The sequence below is a fragment of the Cavia porcellus genome, unplaced genomic scaffold (assembly GCF_034190915.1).
Source record: "Cavia porcellus strain 051 isolate PalLab524CR breed Dunkin Hartley unplaced genomic scaffold, mCavPor4.1 scaffold_7, whole genome shotgun sequence".
NCBI lineage: Eukaryota > Metazoa > Chordata > Mammalia > Rodentia > Caviidae > Cavia > Cavia porcellus.
In genome coordinates, this window is record NW_026947490.1 from 89,244,357 (window position 1) to 89,264,335 (window position 19,979).

The window sequence follows — 19,979 nt, forward strand, 5'->3', positions numbered from 1 at the left end:
CATGATGTACCTGAATTACTTACAGAAATATCTATTAAGAGACAATACCAGTACAAAGATATGATAGTTTGCACTGTAAAGACTGAATTATGCAATAACTCTATTGCCAACGATGTTTGGCACTAGAAAATACTCAATGTTAAACATTACTCTAACAATGAGTAATAAACATGAATTAACTAAAATAGCAAAAGATTTCAGACTTAGAAAGTATGAAGTAACCAGAAATCCACAAGGTGGCTCCCAAGGCTTGGCTTTTAAATACAATAGAGTTGTTGTTTTTTTTTTTTTTTTTTTTTTTTTTTCCCAAAGATATGAAATAAGTAAGACATATGAATACAAAATTGACTTTTCAAAAACTCATAAATAACTGGAAGAATACAAAGCTATATAATAGAAAACTAAAGTAAAAAAAGGAAAACAAACACATTTTGTAGTTCTAAATTGAAAGAGAATCTAATAGTCAAAACTGGCATTAGCTTAATATCATCAAAATTTGAAATATCAAATAAAAATAGTGAAATGTATGTGATTAATCGTAATTAAATATTTACTAGGATAATGAATGTGAAAATACATAGCACGATGCCTGATATTAGCAATTATTTAGTAAGCACATTATAAAAATATCCTCTTATGCCAATATACATCTTAAATATTTTATTTCTGTAGCTTGAAATCAGTATCTTAGCACCTTTTCTCCTAAGGGACAGCGAGTATCTCAGAGTCTAGCTAATAATCAATTCTTCTCCTCTTGGGTAAGGAAACAGTCATAGATAAAGCACTAGATTTGGCTATCATCTAATAAAAACTTTAGTTACAAAATTAAGTGACTACTCTTAACCCTCAGACCATAGCTTGTCCAATTTTGACCTATTTTGAATCTACACAATTAAGTAACTTCTGTTAGATACTACCAACACTCAAAATATTTAGGGTATAAAGTGTAACATTCATAAAATCACTTGGGAATCTAGCTGAACTGCAGATTCCCATTTGGTAAGCCTGAGGTTCTGCCTCTCTAACCAGGATGCAAGGTAGTTCCACCGTTTTTCAGTCCTTTGAACATATTGTGGGTCAGTTTATTTCAATTAACCCTTTTCATTTTCGGAGTCCTTTAAAATCTTAAAAAGACTTTTTCATTTCTTAAGTTGTATCAGCCAATGTTTTACTTGGAAGGTAAAACAGTAATTTAAAAACTATTAATTTTTCAAAAAAATAATGATAAAGCCACTAGATATATTTTATGAAATTTAACTGACTTTCACATTTTAATTATACTTTGAAAAATAGGAACAAGAACTTCAATTATAACTATATGGAGAAATGTGTTAAATGAAAACATCAAGCAGTGGGACTTTTTAAAAAGATCATTAAGCCAAGGAAAAAGTCAGTAAATTTGTCAAATTTACTTCTTGGAACTTGTAGCTAGTAGATCTTTAACATACACAGGATCTGGTCTTTGCAGCTTTACTCCTTGCCCTTTTCCTGTCATTTGTACCGATTTACCTGTTTTTCTGCATGTCCATATTCGGGTCCTTGGGAAGGTAAAAAGCAGGAAATCTGGCCACAATTTTTGGCTCTTTCTATTAGAGACATAGCTGTTCTCACAGTGGCATTTCGAGCATGTACAAACACCATCACCTAAAATAAAGAAAAGTAATTTAATATTTCAATTCACTAAATCACAGCTTACTACTAGCTTGGGCATTATCCTTTATAAAACAAGTATAAATTTCTCAAAACAAAACTCAAATTTATGAATTTTCCTGTACTTTCTCATTTTAGAATGAGGCATATACAGAATAAGGGCATGATACATTAAATTCAATAACATGACTCTGTTAGCATACAAATGATTTCTGTGCTAATGGATGGATTCTGTAACACTTGGGAGTTCAGTTTGTGCATTTCTATTATGACAACATGATTTGTTATACTTATCAAAGAAAACTGAGAAAGATAATTTGTTCATACAAAAGAATGAAATAATTTTTATCATAGCAATGGCTTTTTGGGAATGATGAGACTGAGGTAATTGTAGGGAAAGGTTAGAGGTCGAACAAGAAACACAGTAGAGGACAGAAGGTACACAGGCAGCTTGCAGAATGCAAGCTACTCCTTTATCTTATTCTTTTCAGTTGCATTCATATTCTGTTTGTTGAACGTCACTAGGGAGGGAAGCTGTAGGCAGGCTGCAAAGTCAGCCCCAAAGAGAGGCCATGCAGGTTACAACGAGCAAACCTATGGGTTTGAAGCAGTCAGCCTTTGGGAGACCACATCCTGCCACTGTGTGCACCAGACGCCAAGATGTGTTGACTTGGCAGTTAATGTCTGCCTTGTGTTTCATTCAGTCTTGGTTTGATACTCCTCCCCGCTACAATGGGAGCATTTACCCTATGTCAGTGTATTTCAGAAGTATTAACTTGGCTTAGTTTTTTTAGAGGGACAGACAGCTTAATTTTTGCCTTGAGAATTTGATACTTTGGACTTAAGACTTTTGAGCAACATAATGCTTAAAACACTGGAGACTCCTAAAGATCCACCAAATGCATTTTTTGCATGGTAAGGTGGATATGAGTTTTTGGAAGCCAGATGTGAAATGCTGCAGCTTGGATCTTACATGTCCCCCAAAGATCCACATAGTAAAGCTTTCCAGTCCTGTATTGGAGGTGTAAACTTTAAAAAAGTGAGGCATGGTAGGAGGCTTTAGGTCACTGCAGCAACCCTCAAAGAGACTGCGCCTGTTTGATTTCGTCTTTTTGTTTCTCAGTCAGTCAGCAGCTGGTGACACCATTTGCTTCTATGATGATGTTCTGCCCTGCGACACCCAATGCAACAGGACCTACTGACCATGGGCTGAAACCTCTGAAACTATGGGGCCAAATAAACTTTTCCTCTTTAAGTTGATTACCTCAGGTTATTATTTTATTTTATTTTTTTACTGTATTAGGAAGCAGTTTATAAACTTGTCAAAGAAAATGTTCCCATATTTATGATACTAATTAAGATTCACACCGGAGTCAAATCTTATATAACAATCAAATCACAAACTAGAACGCCAAAATGACTGTAATTATTTAGGGTGAATTCAAAGGAAAGATAAGAAGACAATGTGGGGAAAAAAAATCAGAAGTTCTTAAAGAACAAAAACAAAAACCTCCCCAAGGAGTTTAAAGAATGAAAACATTGCAAGTCATACCAGCCACGGAAAATGATGTAAAAAGAATTAAAATGTGAGCTAGGAGTGGTGGGGCATCTCTATAATCTCAAAACTCAGAAGGCTGAAGCAAGAAGTTAACTGTGTGTTTGAGAACAGGCTACATGATGAGTTCAAAGTTAGTCTATAATACAAAGCAAGACTCTGCTTAAAAAAAGAATTAAATATATCATATGTACATGTATCAACTCCCCATGAGGAAGATAATCATTACATACTTTACACATGCACGAATAAAAACTTTTAAAAACCTCTAAGCTGGATAATTCTGTCAACCATAATCCTCTGTTGAAATTTCACCAGTACAGCGTATGTCAAAGTCTACCATTCTACCTCCTGCAAAAGGTAGGGACATTCTGCCTGTGAGTTTAGCAATGTTGTTTTCTCTAATACAAAAGTAAATTTTATTATCTATAAAGCCTCATTAACCTCAACATTAAAATTTTTAAGAAAATCTGTAAAATGAAGTTATTTTCATTTATTTTTTCAAATGTCGTTGCACATACATATGGTCACTCCTCATCCCAAAGAAAAACTGAAAAACAAAGGTCCCCTTCCCTCTTGCAGGTGAGAATCTTGTATAACAGCATAAATAAACTCAAAATATTTTTACTGTATAAATATTCACTGGCCATGTTTGGATAGACATGTATAGACAGATATAAAAATAGCCAAGATATGGTCCTGTCTATGAAAGCCTTGTATCATTTAAGGAGGAAGATAAAGTTATACACATAATTTAGGCAATGGAATGAAAGAAAGGATAGTGTATGCAAAATGCAGTAACTGTAAACCTGGAGCAGTAGATCTCTTTATTCATCTATCCTAAATACTTATGTGTATCTACTGTATGCCAATCACTATACTAAGCAGCAGAGATACAATAACTACATTCCAGGGTTCCAAGCTGGAAGGAAAGAAACCCATCCATCTTCGGTCCTGTCTGGTTATAGCAAGCGGCAGGGTGCAGGCTTCATCAAAGTGGGTATAGTATTATTTGGAATATTTAACTCTTTTTTTTAAAGTGTATTAGCTTGAAGAAGTACATTCTTGTCTAAGTTTTTACACTGAGTTACAAAAACCATTTCATAAGACTCATTACGGGTAAATATAAAAAGAGATTTCTGGGTCCTCTTCTGAAAATCAATGAGTAAAAATATTTAGGGTAGGGCCCAGAAACTGAATTATTAACAACTACTTAATTAACTATTTTACTATTGGGGGAAATTAGTAATTACTACCACTTTAGTTTTCCTCTCCAACAATGAAAGACATTTAAAAGGTAAAACAAAACTACCACTACAAAAATTTCCCTATCCAATCTATCTTAATTTACCTATAAATATAGGATATCACAAAATTTTAAGGCATTTTTATAAAAACAGTATAGCCTAGATCATTTCTCAGATGAGCTGGGTGTTTTTTAATTAATTGTATTGCAATTTAATTAATTGCACAATTTAATTAATTGCACATTTTAGATATACATGAAGATCATTTGTACAGCACATGTTATATTTCAATTCTTCATTTCTTACCACTTTCTCTCTTCACTTCAAACAAAATTAATTTCTCTTTCCTTCATTATCTACAAAAGCTTTGTTTCTATTTTTTCCTTCAGTTGCCACTTTCTTTTCCTTTTCTTCCTTTCCTCCTGCCCTCTCCCTAGATCCCCTTCCCACGTGTACATTTCTTCCTATTTCACAATGCATACTATATATTTTGCTCCTTATTTACACTTTTGGTTTCTCAAGCCAGAGAAATGATTCATTATCTTTCACTTAAGAGTATGCTTTCAAGGTGCATCATTTTCCTATAAATGTCTCAAGCTTATCCTTTAATGGCAGGGTAGTATTCCATTGTTTAAAAAAAAACACATCTTGATCCATTCATCAGCTGAAGGGCATCTGGGCCATTTCTAAGATCTAGATATTACAAACTGTACTGCTATAAACATGGGTGCTACTATAAACATATATCACTGTGGTATGATGCTTTTAATTCTTTTGGAAAGGTACCAAGAAGGGGAACAGCTGGATCAAACGCAACCTCTACTTTAAGATTTTTGAGGAGTCGCTATCTCGTTTCCACAGGCATTGTACCAGTCTACATACACACCCACCAACTATAGAGAACGGTTTCTTTCTACCCCTACAGCCAAGCCAGCATTTGTCATTGGTTGATTTCTTGATAATAACCATTTTGTCCTGACTCAGATGAAACCTAAGTGTTGTTTTATTTTGCATCTCTCAAGTGACCACTGATGTTGTACATTTTTTAATGTATTTATTTGTCATTTCTACTTCTTCATCTGAGACGTGTCTATTTATTTCACATGCCCAGTTTGGGACTGGGTCTTCAAATTTGGTGGCTCTGGTTTTTAAAGTTCTTTATACATTCCAGATATTAGTCCTTTGAGGAACAGCTGAGCTAGGGCAAATATTAATGAATTAAGATATGGAAACATAAGAAAAAATAAACTATGATGCTAAATCTTCATTAATTACTTCAGTCTGACTTGTCAGTTTATCATTTTGCAAAATATTTTCTAATGCAGCTAACAAATATTAGTTATAATTTAAAGTAGTAATTATTTTTTATTAAAGGAGCCATCATGTCTGATTCCGTAAAATAAATTCTTAATGTTCTGCCTAGATTCTTCAATAGAAGACAATGCAAGATTCTGGGTCTACATAAATATAACTTATTTTCTGGTTAGTTAATTTGGTTAATTAACTCAAATAGATTCCTATGAAAATTAAAACAGAAGATCACATTGTTTCATTTGGCAGAAATAACTCCAAATTAATCTTAGAAATACTGTTAGTAACTAAGAGGCAGTTAAACATGTCATAAAATGAGATAAGATTAGTAAATTTCTAGTCAACAAAGATAATAAATTTAATCTGATAAAACTGTTAATGATTTTATTTGAGATTTCTTAAGATTACACATTTAAAAACTACCATAAATATGTGTTTTTAGTTAAAAAAATACAGTTTAAAATGTATGACTGAATCAGCCCTTACTTGAAGAGAAAATATGTTAATTTGAACCCTATCCTTGTTGCGTGATTTGTCCAAAAAGCTTTCTTCAAATAAAATGCTCATTCAAGTTGGTCAATGAGGAAAAGGTAAAAACTAATCATGCAAAAAACTGGAATGATTATTTCAGAATGCATCTAAAGGAAAGAAGAGCGTATTATTGGCAAAAGATCAAAATATGTTGGAATATTACTGAATAACAATACGATTTAGAATAAATTAATGTCTTCTATTGTTATTTCTCTAAGAATATTCTGTATCACAGAATTACCATAAGAATCTACGAATATAATGCAAATGAAAATACATTTAGTAAGAGAATGGTTTCAAATTTTAGAACTCTTCCAACTCACATGGCAAGATTAAAAAAAATTTTTTTCTATTCCTTCTCCCCACAACCCATTTTGACTAAATATGTCTATGTCAAGACAAGAAACTGAATTTCAAACAAGTTTCACAGAGATGCTAATGTTCTTATCCAGGAATTTTGAGACTCTGTCATCGCCGATAAGCAATATCGGGGTAATAAAAATAAGTAAAATTAATTTAGCCTAAAAGACTAAATGATAAGAACATGATATAACTGTTATACACTGGCACCTATATATTTACTCCATATATGTGTGTGTGTGCGTGTGTGTGTGTGTGTGTGTGTGTGTATATATATATATATATATACTTTATATATATATATATATATATATATATACTTTCATAACATGTATCTAACACCTCACTGAACAATTTAAAATACTTTTAGCAACTTTTAAAAATGTGCTTTGAATAATGAACCAGGAAAAAAATATATAGAAATCTTTGTCTTTCACTGCTCTACATTCCTCTTCCTATTGTCTAAAAACTCTGTGATGTGTATGTTTCTAGGCCTCTAGCCATGGTTTTTACTCAGTCCTCATACCAACTCCATCTGTGTAAATCCTACAAAGTTTCAAGTCCCAGATCTAGTGATCTTTCTCTAATTTCTCCAGGAAAAATCAAGCATTCTCAATACAGTGTCCTTTTTTTTTTTTTTGACATTGTAGGTCCACAATACATACATAGGTCTCTCTTCTATTGAGACTAATAATAAAGGACACCATTTATTAAGTGCTCGGTAAGTGCTAGGTCTAATACTAGGTACAATACAAATGTACTTAATCATAACATAAAGAAGCGGGTAATTTTATCAGAATTTTACAAATGAGAAAATTGAAGCTCAAAGAGATTTAGTAATTTCCCTCTCATTCAAGAGTAGAATCCAAAACCCACTTTCTTTCCATCAAGTTGTATTTCTTCTGTGAATGCTACATGATGACAAGACTAACATTTTACTGGTTTTTATATTTACCTGTCACCACCGCAGTATTCATCCAAGTAATGTAGACTCAATAAACGACTGCTAAAATTCCAGTGCTGAAGATGATAAGCATTCATGAAACCATTTTTTACAGCAGATTTGAATTTAAAAGACTGTACATCTTAAGAGATAAGGTTAAGTTCATACTTTCATACACACTCATTAAAATATGAGGTAACAGGTAACATCTAATTACTCAACTAGATAATTAATTGTCCTTAATAGTTTCACTTTAAATTTTTATTAACAAATCTTTCAGATATATAAGCTAAAATTGCTAATTAGTCTTTTGATATTGTTGAAAAATTATATAGTTTCACTCACAATAGCTACAAGAATACAACAAAAATACTTTAAATAAATCTAACTAGGGAAGTGAAAATTACAAAACATTGAGAAGAAATTGAAGAAGACACAGAAAAAAAATGGAAGGATCTCCCATGTTCATGGACTGGAAGAAATAATATTGTTTAGGTGAGTTTTTGGGAGGCTGAGGCAGGAGAATAGCAAGTTTAAGGTTGGCATGGACTATAAGACTAAGTCTCAAATAAATAAATAAATAAATAAATAAATAAATAAATAAATGTATGTCTCTATTACCCAAGGCAAGTGACAGATTCAATGTCATCCCTATCAAAATACCATTAACATTCTTGAAAAGTAAAAATAACAAATTATAAAACTCGTATCAAAGTACAAAAGATATCCGCAAATCCAAAGCTATCTTGAACAATAACAACAGAAAATAGCCAATTTTAAAATAATAAGTCTCCAACTTAAGAAAGTTCCATTTTAGAAGAATGTTCATAAGCTGGATTCGTTAATGTCCAATAAAGTGAGTCTTACATACCTCTGAAACAAAAACACAATGTAGGTATAATCCTCCCAAAATACAGTAGGTCGCTAACTGTACTATACTTACTGCATACTATCGCACTGTATAGCAAGCATGCAGTAGCACAACTGTGATAATGTAGTGCAGACATATGAGCTACTTTTGTGACTTTTTTCCCATCTACAAATGTTGGTAATTGAGGCCCTTTTGTATCCATGAAAGTTCACAACTCTAATGTTTTTAAGTTGAGGACTTTGTACTACAGACATAGTAACCCAAACAGTAAGACACTCTTATTTAAATAAACAAATAAGCTACCCATGGTACAGATACTTATGTAACAGAAAAGAGTTCCCAGACATACTGAATCAACAGAAAACTGATTAACAAAGGGACTAGAAACATACACTGGAAAACAGCAGCCTGGTCTTAACTATACAGAAGAATGAAACTAGAATCCTATCTCCGCCATATACAAAAAATCAACTTAAAATGGGTCAAAGGCCTAAGTGTGGAGACCTAAAAGTATAAAACTAAACACACTGAGGACCTCAAAAGAACAAGAAATAAAAGCAAAGACCAACAAGTGGGCTGACTTCATCTGAGGAAACAACTGATAGAATGCAAGTCAAATTGCAGGACTAATACCCAAAATATATACAGAGCTCACAAAAGAAGAAAAAAAAAAGTAATCTAATTTCAAATGGTCAAATGATCAGAATAGACACTCAAAAGAAGAAATAATAATAGTTAACGAATGTATCAAAAATGCCCAGTATCATTAGCTATTAAAGAAATGCAAATGAAAACTATCTTGAGGATCATTTACCTCAGTGAGAATGGCCACCATCAAAGTTAATTAATTAATAAAAAAATAAAGAGGTTGATAAGAATGTGGAGGAAAGAAATTCTAATATACACCTGGTGAGATATAAGAACTAGTGCAGGGATTATGGAGAACACTATGCAGCTTCCTCCACAGACTAACAAAAGATCTACCAAGTCCTTTGTAGCAAAAAGAATGTACCTTAAAACCATAGTGTTAAGTGAAGACACATAGCTGAAATACTGCATTATTTCTCTTATATGAGCAATCTAAAATATAAATGATTTTAGGAGCAAAATAAAAGAAAAAAGATATGGGTCCAGTTTTAGTCTCCAGCATGTGGAAAACCAGCTTTTCCAGTACCATTTATTAAGCAGGCTATCTTTCTTCCAGTGAACATGTTTGGCCCCTTTGTCAAAGACAAGGTGGCTGAGTGTCTTTGTAGTTGTGTCTGCATCTTCTAATCTGCTCCACTGATCCTCCGATCTGTTTTTTTTTTGCCAGTACCATGCTGATTTTATCACAGTAACCTTGTAGTATAATTTCAAAGCAGGGATTGTAATGTCTTTTGCCTTTTTGCCCAGGATTGCTTTTGCTATTCTGGGTCGCTTCTGTTTCCAAATGAATTTTAGGAATGTTTTCTGTGGATCTGCAAGGTATGTTAATGGTGGTTTGATTGAAATTACATTGAATCTCTATAATAACTTTAGGAGTACAGCCATTTTCACTATGTTGGTTCTTCCTATCTATGAGGTATCTTTTCGCTTTCTGATACCCTCCTTCAGTTTCCTTTTTTAGAGTATTATAGTTTTCAATATATAGATCTTTTACATCCTTTGTTACATTGATTTCTAAGTATTTTGGTTTTTTGGATGCTACTGTTAAAGGCATTATTTCCATAAATTCTTTCTCACTCGAGTTTATTATTTGGGTATAGAAATGCTTTTGGTTTTTGAGTGTTGACTTTGTAACCAGTTTTGCTGCTGAATTTGTTTATTAACTGTAGTAGTATTTTATGGAGTTTTAGAGATCTACTAAAGAGTAGTTTTAGAGTATCATATCATCTGCAAATAATGAGTTTAACTTTCTATCTGCATTCCTTTTATTTCTAAAGTCAAAATGGATCAACAATCTAAATATTAAAATAGAAACACTATCTACAGAAAGACAAGGTAGGTAAAAATCTTGAAGACACAGGGGTAGGCCAAGAGTTCATGAACAAAATGCAGACCACATGAGAAGTACTTCAGAGAATCAACAACTGGGATCGCATCTTATTAAAAAGCTTTTGCACTTCAAAAGAAATCACCAACAGAATAAAAAGAAAAACCACAGAATGGGAAAAAAATTTAGCCAACTATTCCTCAGACAAAGGACTTATATTTAGAACATATAAAGATTTGAAAAACATCAGGCACCCCAAATTCAAAAACCAAATCCAAAAATGGGCATCTGAGAGGAAAATGCACTTCTCAGATGAAGATATACAAATGGCAAATAAATACATGAAGAAATGTTCAGCATCACTGGTCATTCGAGAAATCAAAATTAAAACAACACTGACATTCCATTTCACTCCAGAAAGAATGGCTGCCATCAAGAAATCAACCAATAACAAATGTTTGCAGGGCTGTTAGGAAAAAGGAACTCTTTTGCACTGTTGGTAAGAGTGCAGGCTAGTATAACCACTATGGAAATCTGTGTGGAGATTTCTAAAAAAAAAAAACAAAAAAACTAGCATTGGAGATCCCATTCAATCCAGCTATTATCCTTCTGGGTATTGTTCCAGAAGAACTGAAAACATCATGACACCGCAATATATGTGCACTCATGTTCATAACAGCACAATCTGTAATAGTTAAACCTTGGAAACAACACAAATGCCCATCAACTGAAGAATGGATAAAAAAGATGTGATATTGTATACAATAGAGTATCACTCAGCTATAAAGGATAAACTTTGAGACCACACACATAAATGAAATAAATCAAACTCACATGTGTAAATACCACATTGTGTCTCTAGGGTAAAAAATCCTGAAAGAGTATTAAGATCTAAAATGTATAATAGATACTGTGAAAATGAAATGGAAAGAAAGTGTTCAAAAAGAAAGAACAATTGGGATAGGGGAAAAGGAGAAAGAGAAGAAGGGAAAAGATTGTATGTATATAGTTATACACATATATGCGGGTATGCATAGATATACAAGATAGATAACTATACTACTAATTGCTGTAAGTTCCTCAAAAAGAACAGTTTGTGCTCTCAAAAAACAAAAAAGATAAAAGGAAGATAGATATTTTGCAAGGGAAGGGGACCTAAAGATGAAAGGAGGGGAAGAGAGGGAAACAATGGGAAGTAAAAAGAATTAAGGTATTATGTACATGTGGCAATTCTCCACAATGAAGGTAACCATTATGTACATAAACATATACTAATAAAAATTTAAACCCAACTATCACATTTCTGCTTATATATCCAATAGTAACAAAGTCAGCATACTAAAGAGATTCGTGAGTTTCCATATTCATTGTGGTATTGTTCACTACAGCTAAGATACATTATCAATCTAGGTGCCCACTAATGCATGAATGGATGATGAAAATGTGACATACATATATACACATTATATACACACACTACATACACAATGGAATATTATTCAGTCACAAAAAGAATGCAATCTTAGCTTTTGCAGATAAAAACAGATGGAATCGGAAAACATGTTAAGAGAAGTTGTACACAGAAACCAAGTATCTCGTGTGCTCTCTCCTGTGTGGAACCTGGAAACGGTCAATCTGACTGCAAAACAGTGACTGTCAGAAGTTGGGAGAAGGTTAGCAGTGGTGGATGAGAAAGTGGAGAGAGGGAGTCTGGATGTGACCAGTGCATGTAATATGCATTGTTAAAATATCACAGTAAATTCCACTTATACATACATTAATACATGTTAGACAAAAATCAAACTTTAAAAATAAGCATTCTTTTTTTAAAAGGTAGAAAATTTACTACTACATTATTATTCAAAATAGGGATAAAATTATAAATTTAAATATTGTATTTAGTTATTTATTTTTTGTGTATAATCCAGGATCTTTATTCTAAACTACATCCCCAGTCTTCTTTTCTTTTGAGACAGAGTCTCACAGGTCACTGAGTTGTCCAGGCTAAGCTGAACTTTAGTGATCTACCTCTTTTAGCCTTCCAGAGTACTGGGATGACAGGCATAGATGCCTATACTTGCCTGAAATAGTTCTTAAACTATGAGTGTAACATTCAGTATTTAAAAGTAGCATTTATCAATTATTTCTGGTGATCAAATAACTTAGTAAAATATTTCTTTCTTTCCTAAAGGCCTAATAGATATACCATGAAAATGTAAGCTACCTCAAATAGAGTTAACTTATCCCATCTAGCTATATGTGAAAAATGTATAATTAACTCTCTGGTCTTCATGGATTACATTAGTAAGAAGCCAAGAAAAGCAATCCAAGTAGAGAGAAATGCCTCTGCAGCTCTAGGCTGTGTAATTAGATCTATACTTGGAAGTTCACCATCAGTTCTAAACTCTCACACTGAGAATCTTCAGTTCTTTCCTAGGACCTAAGCTTTTATGTGATACATGGATTTAGCCCATCATTTCTGAATTATGTTAGTGAGAATGTGAGAAATATTCATCCCTAATTTGTCTAAAGAATCACTTTGATATTTATCAGTCTACATCTGAGACATAGATACTTCAACCTCTGTATTGGAATAAAAGAAATATAAAGTACTTCTAAAATCTAAAAGATAGCTGCATAAAAGTATAGTATTTTTTAAAAAGCCAAAGAATGCAAAGTACATCATGTATCATGATAGCAAAAATACATATATCATAGTTCTAATTAAGCCTACTACAACAAAAATCTTATAATCAATTCACCATCTATCTATCCAAATACTGAATAATACACTTAGAAACGTAAGATATAGTTCAACATACTCTCTGAAATATTAACATCACCAAAAAAGCTTAAAGTAGTATATTAAATATAGTTTTTGAAATATCAAATATTTTGAATATACTTTTCCTTTACTATAAGAAATTAATTTCAATAGAATAAAACACTGCATCAAGGACAATACTAGTGAGTAAAAGAGGTAACTTACAGTATGGGACAAAATATTAGCAAAAGTTTAATATCAAAAATATATTAATTACATCTAAAACTCAATGATACAATAAAAAGTCGCCTGAACTTAAAGAAATCCAATCAACATATTTCCAAAGATGGTTATACTGCACAATTTGCCAATGAACACAAGAAAAAATGCATTCCATGCATTTTATGCATTAGGGAAATGAAAATCAAAAGCACTATCAACTACCTCTTGGATTAGGATGGCTGTAATTCAATAAAAACAAAACGAAAAAAGAACAGTTCAGAATACAGAATCAACACCAAACCAACAGAAGTCACTTACACCAACAATGAACTCAGTAAGGAAGAAATCAGGAAAACAATTCCATTCATGATTACTTACAAAAAAATTATAAAAAATGGTAAAAACCTATAGAATCAAAACTATGGAACTCTAAAGGAAAAATTAAAGAGGATATTAGAAAGTGAACAGACAGTCTTTCTTCTTGGATTAATAGTTAAAATTGTTATATTACCAAAAGTAATCTATAGATTTAATGTGACCCCTACTGAAATACTAGTAGCATTCTTCTTCATAGAAGTGCAAAAAAACAACCTTAAATTCATTTGGAACCAAAAGGAACCCAGAATAGGCAAAACAATCCTGAGAAAGAAGAGCAAAACAGGAGGCATAAGAAGTATCTGGCTTAAAACCAGCATGACACTGGCATAAAAACAGACACACAGACCAAGACACACAGGCACACAGAACAAGAAGCGAGAGACTCTGTGCACCCTCGGCCATTTGATTTTTGACAAAGGCAATAAAAACACACTGGGGAAAAGACAGCCTCTTTAACAAATGGCCTTGTGAAAACTGGTTAACAATGTACAGCAAATTGAAACTAGATTCTTATCTCACCCAATGCTAATGCTGAAATGAATCAACGACCTTAAATATAAAAATAGAAACTTTGAAACTTCTGGAAAATTATAGGCGGAAACACTTGAAAATACAGGTACAAGCATGATTTTCTAAACAAAAATCCGGTAGTATAAGATAAAATATCAAGAATTACCAAATTAAAAAGTTCTGTGCAGCAAAGGAAACAACACAGTGAAAGGAAAAACGTATAAAAAAGGAAAAACTTCTTCCCAGATAAACTTTTGCTAGAGGACTCATGTCTAGAATACACAAAGAAAACATTGCTGAAAATCAAATAATCCAAGGAGCAGGGGAATGGGCAAATGAACTGTATATATACTTCCCAAAAGAAGTACAGATGGCAATAACTTTATGAAAAACTTTTCATCATCTTTAGCCCTTATGGAAATAAAAATCAAAACAATTTTGAGATTTCATTTAATAGCCAGTCAAGATGGTTATTATCAAAAATACAAAAAGCAACAAATCCTGGCAAGGATGTAAGTGAAAGAGGATCTCTTTACATTGATGGTAGGAATAAAAACAAGTATAGTCACTATGGAAATCAGTATGGAGGTTCCTTGAAAAACTAAAAATAGAAATTCTATTTGACCTAGCAATATCTTTCCTGAGTATATTCCCAGAAGAAATAAAAGGCACAATTCTATAGTGATACAAGCATACCCATGTTTATATCAGCACAAATCACAGTAGCTAAGCTCTGGAAACAATCCAGATATCCATGTATGAATGGATAAAAAAATGTGATTGAGATAGGCAGGTAGACAGATTACTCAGCCACAAAAAGACTGAAATCCTATCATCTGCAGGAAAATGGATAGAATTATAGACAATAATGCTATGTGAAGTAAGTGAGACACAGAAAATTATGACTCATATGAGGAATCTAAAATATAAATGAATAAACAGAAGAATATAATAAAGGAGAGATGCCAGGAAACAAGAAGGCAGGCTTCTTGGAGATGGAGACAGTAACCAGGAGGAAGATCGAGGTAAGGAAGAGGAGGGGAAGGGATAGAAAACCATCAAGCAGTTACCTAAATAAACATCATTATTCTGTACTGCAAATATACACTAGTAGTTATTTTAATAATCAGACCCAGACACGCAGAAAGGAAACCATGTGAGGACATAGGGGGAAGGTGAATATCCATGAGCCAAAGATAGGGAGGCCTCCGAATTACCAAATTAAAAAGCTCTGCAGCAAAGGAAACAACACAGTGAAAGGAAAAACGTATAAAAGGAAAAATTTCACCCTAAGGAGACTGTGCTCAGTCTTTTTTTTTGCCTCCAAATTAAAAGAAAATAAATCTGTATTGATTACACAAAACAACCAAAACGAAACAACAGGCATAGGAACATATGAACCATAAGTAAATCCCCCCAAAATAACAATGTAGGAATGTCTAGAAACACCACATGACCCACCCAGACACACACAAAAGTACCCTTTACTGATCTCCTAGGGGTTTCTCAGTTTAATTGGATTGACAGGATAAATCATCATAAAAGTGTAGAACATCTATATTTGGCATTCGACCCACCTCAGCTCTTACCTAAATAGATAAATATAGAAAGAGAATCCAAATCATGAAGTACATTCAGTACTCTGGAAGATACTAAGTCGAGAAATCTATTTTCATTTTTAAATTTTAGTTTATAAAAGTTGTATGTATTAATTCTAAAAAGTTCATATAGACATACCTTTATGTAAGTGAAAGTTTTAAGAAACATATATTGAAGTCAACCTACTTATAATTATTTTAATGATAAAGGGCTTGCCAGCACCTTGGATTCATGCTATGTTAAAAATACTCTCAAATATAACTAAAATTTGAATGCTGTGACCCAAACCACAGTGATTACTTCTAGTGCTCCTCATAGTACAAATTTAGATATATTTCATTCACGGTTAAATCTGGGTCATCCAATAAAAGTAGATAAACACAATAAAAGATTTTTTCAATATATTACAGTCTTACACTTAGAGAAATATTGTTCTGATCTCCATAAGATCACATTTCATTTACATTTGCTAATGAGGGCCCCAAAATAGCAGCATCTATTTTGTAGACCAAATTAAGCAAGAACAGCTACTCTATTACTATGCAAATAAAATTCATTAGTGAGCTAACAATTTCATTTCTACAGATGTCACTGGACTTGAAGGTCTATTACTTTTGAGCATTAAAAGATGTTCTGTGTTGCATCTGATTCAGTAAAATAACACAAAATGTATTTTACAGATTTCTAACAGTTTTCTTTTCTTAAATAATAATCACTAAAATTCTTGAACACTGACTATACAGTTAGTGATTCCTTTTAGAAAAAATAAACTTTTTAAAATCACTTGAGTAGAAGAAATGCTACTAACACAATACATTCTGTTATAATTTGTAATTTTCCATAAATCACTCCATGCTGTGTTCCTGTTCTGTATGGGTTACCCCCCTCCCCTTTTTCTGTTCCTTCTTAGCTGAGCTCATATAGATAACCACCAGCCTTGTATCTTCCCCACCCCTTTTATCCTAGAAACATTCTGCACCCAGCCTTCAGCCCAACACCCTGTTTTCTGAGATCAGTGTGCTCCAGATATCCCTTGTAAAACTCCCCGGACTCCCACCCTGTTTTGTGAACCTCTACCTTGTTTTGTAGTTTTGGTCAATAAAAACTGTGCCCCCCACTATCTTGGCACGCAGAGATTGTCAGTCTCCACTGCTCCCTGCGTCGTTGGATACCAGCTAAAATAAAGCGCTTCTTTTTCTTTATAGATGTCTTGCCTTGTTTGAACAACATTCTGGGGTCTCATTTTTGGGGTACAACACATTCTAAATCAACTTTACTTACTAACTTTAGACTGCTATAAATGGAAAATTACAAAATTCTAACTCTTCTGATATGAGCTCTTGATTGTGTCCTTTAGTTTTCTGTATCACTTTTATAAACACAAATGAAAAGGTATCTCAGATCTCCACAGATCTATATTATCAGATTTGTGGAGATTACTGTAGCTGTAAATCAGCGGACCCTCTTTATTAAAAAAAAAAAAAAAAGATAACAAGAAGAGAAACATGGTGGTAACCTGCAAATCCACAGTTGTGACAATTATAAAACACCTCACATAGGACACAGAAAAAAGAGCATAGTGCTATTCCACTATTCACGAAGTCATTTAAATTTACTTCTGTATTTCTCTTTATGTTTTAAAAGTACAGCTGCCAAACATATGAATTACTGGACTATCATATCAAATATGATAGTCCAGTAATTCAGATTTCAGTCCATGGAAAATAGGACAAAAGAATGATAGAAGAGAATATGCAATGTAAAAATGGCTATGAATTTTTTTTCTTATGTGTAAAAAAATATTCTAAAGGCTGGTGTTGTCCCCCTGCGGTTCCAGCATTCCAGAGGCTGAGGCAGGAGGATCAACTGCAATTTTAAGGCCAGCCTGGACTACACAGTGAGACCTTGTTTAAAAAAAAAAAAGAAAGAAAGAAAGAAAGAAAAGAAAAGCCCCCTCTATCTTGCTGAAGTTTAGCCAGTACATTTCCTTTCCAGATTCAGCAATGAGCTTGTTTGAAGATAATCCTTCCTGATGTTCTTGGTGTTCCTAAGTGGTCAGAGCCTTCTGAGTAGTGGAAGCATAATGCCATCCCCTAGAGCCATTTTCTCTAAGAGTGATAAATCCCTGGAACCCTTTTTTTTTTTTATCTCACAAAGAGCTAAATGGTCACATTCCAGGGTACAGAGCTTCTCTCTTTATGAAGAGGGGTCTGTTTTAAATGTTCAGAGTATAAGACAGAGAGAGTGCTTGGGTGCTTCACTCAGTGGGTCTATTTTTTTTCTTTCTTTCTTGCTCTTTCTAGAGGGGAGGACAGCAGATGTGCCTCTAATATAGCAGCTCAATTTCATAAATGTATGACACCTCACCCTGGAGTAATACAGCACATTTGGTTAGCTCACGCTCATTATGATATCCTGGTTGTGGTGGGGTGGTGGTGGTGCGTGCAACACAAGACCCTCTATAATGTGATACAAATTCTGCCCCCTAATCCTACCATGTCACTTGTGTATTTGTATAAAATGTCGACTAGGTTAGCCAAAGAAGGAAAGCTAACAAATCTTGCAATAGTTGATTTCATTTAAATAATTAGCTTCTTTTTTACTCTTTAAAGAAAATACGTGAATTGTATCATATTTCATTGATACAAAATTTTATACTGTTTTAATAAAAGAAACTGAATATAAAATTTTACCAAAGATTTCTATAACAATGTATCCAACAAATCATAGCAGTGGTAACTCAGCTGACTGCTACATCTACTAACTGTTTTAAATGCAAATGTCAGCTAGAAACGAGCTAATAAAGAGATGTGACATATCTTTTCTAAAATGAAATACACAGGTACAAAACTAAACACTGTTTTAATGCTACCTAAGTCTATTTTCTAAAAATATAAGTAATTTATATAAACCGTACAAAATAAACATGTATGCACAAAGGTTTCATTTTTACCAAATACGTGAAAATATTAAATGACAAAAGTGAATAAAAGAGGCTCTGGGTTTTTTATATTAATAATTTATAATTATATATTCACTGTATAATTGTATATAGTGAATATATGATGAATATAATTATACATCCATTTCAATGAATTATATATTCATTCAAATTTAAAATGTACTTTGCTTTTTATGTATTAAGTCAGAAAACATGCACTCATCATTGGCTAAATGCACATAAAACACACATGCAAATTCAATAATAATAACTAATTGCATGCAAGGGATCCTGGACATGTGAAAAACAACTAAGGAAAATCATGCAAAGATATTATTTAAAAAATAGCACCTAGTAAGAAGATAAACCAACTTATCTTCACATTGTTACTTTTAATATATTTTAAAAAGAATAAAACAAACCAAAACAGCACAAAGCAGATCAAAACAAAATTATGCAAGCAACACAGGATTTTAAGACAAGACAACAGGAAATCGACTGTGGTCACCACAATGTCTCCTGTTCTCCCCAAAATAGTGGTCCATAGCTTTGTACACAATGAATTCAAATAAAACAAAACAGTATAAAACTGATCAAAACAAAAGAATGAAAGCATTGCCGGCCTTCAAAACCAAACAACAGGAAAACCAACAATGGCTACCACATGTCTCTTGTTCTCTTCAAAATAGCTGTCCATATCTTCACATATTGAAATCAAATAATAGAAAACAGATAAAACCAATAAAAAAAGAATAAAAGCATTACTGGACTGTAAGATGACAGAAAATCAGAAATGGCTAACATAATGTCTCATTTTCTTAAAAGTATCTGTTTATACCATTACATGTAATAAAATCAATTTTTGTAAATCTTTAGAAGTCCTAGGAATGTACAAGTCTATACATGTTACTTTTAATATAAAAATGTATTACACAAAAGGAAAACTAAATAAAACCAAGAATTAGAAAACAGATGAAACAGTTGATTTTTCTGCAAGAGAACTTCCACACATGATACACATAAAAAAAGACAATGTTGAACTATGCAATAGAAGCAAAGCAAAATGAGTATAAGCTTTGCTGTACATGTTTAAACTGTTTTGTACAAGTTCCTTGGTGATGA

General features: G+C 32.8%; 1 protein-coding gene across 6 annotated transcripts in view; it reads right to left on the bottom strand.

Moving 5' to 3' along the window:
* The window catches only part of Ascc3 (activating signal cointegrator 1 complex subunit 3), a 315,181-nt gene that overhangs the window by 152,474 nt on the left and 142,728 nt on the right, over positions 1-19,979 (bottom strand). For all 6 annotated transcript variants that reach the window (XM_063253931.1, XM_063253927.1, XM_063253928.1 and 3 more), the window contains one exon: positions 1,510-1,644. In XM_063253931.1, coding sequence (XP_063110001.1) covers positions 1,510-1,644 — 135 coding nt within the window. The remainder of the gene's footprint in view (positions 1-1,509; positions 1,645-19,979) is intronic.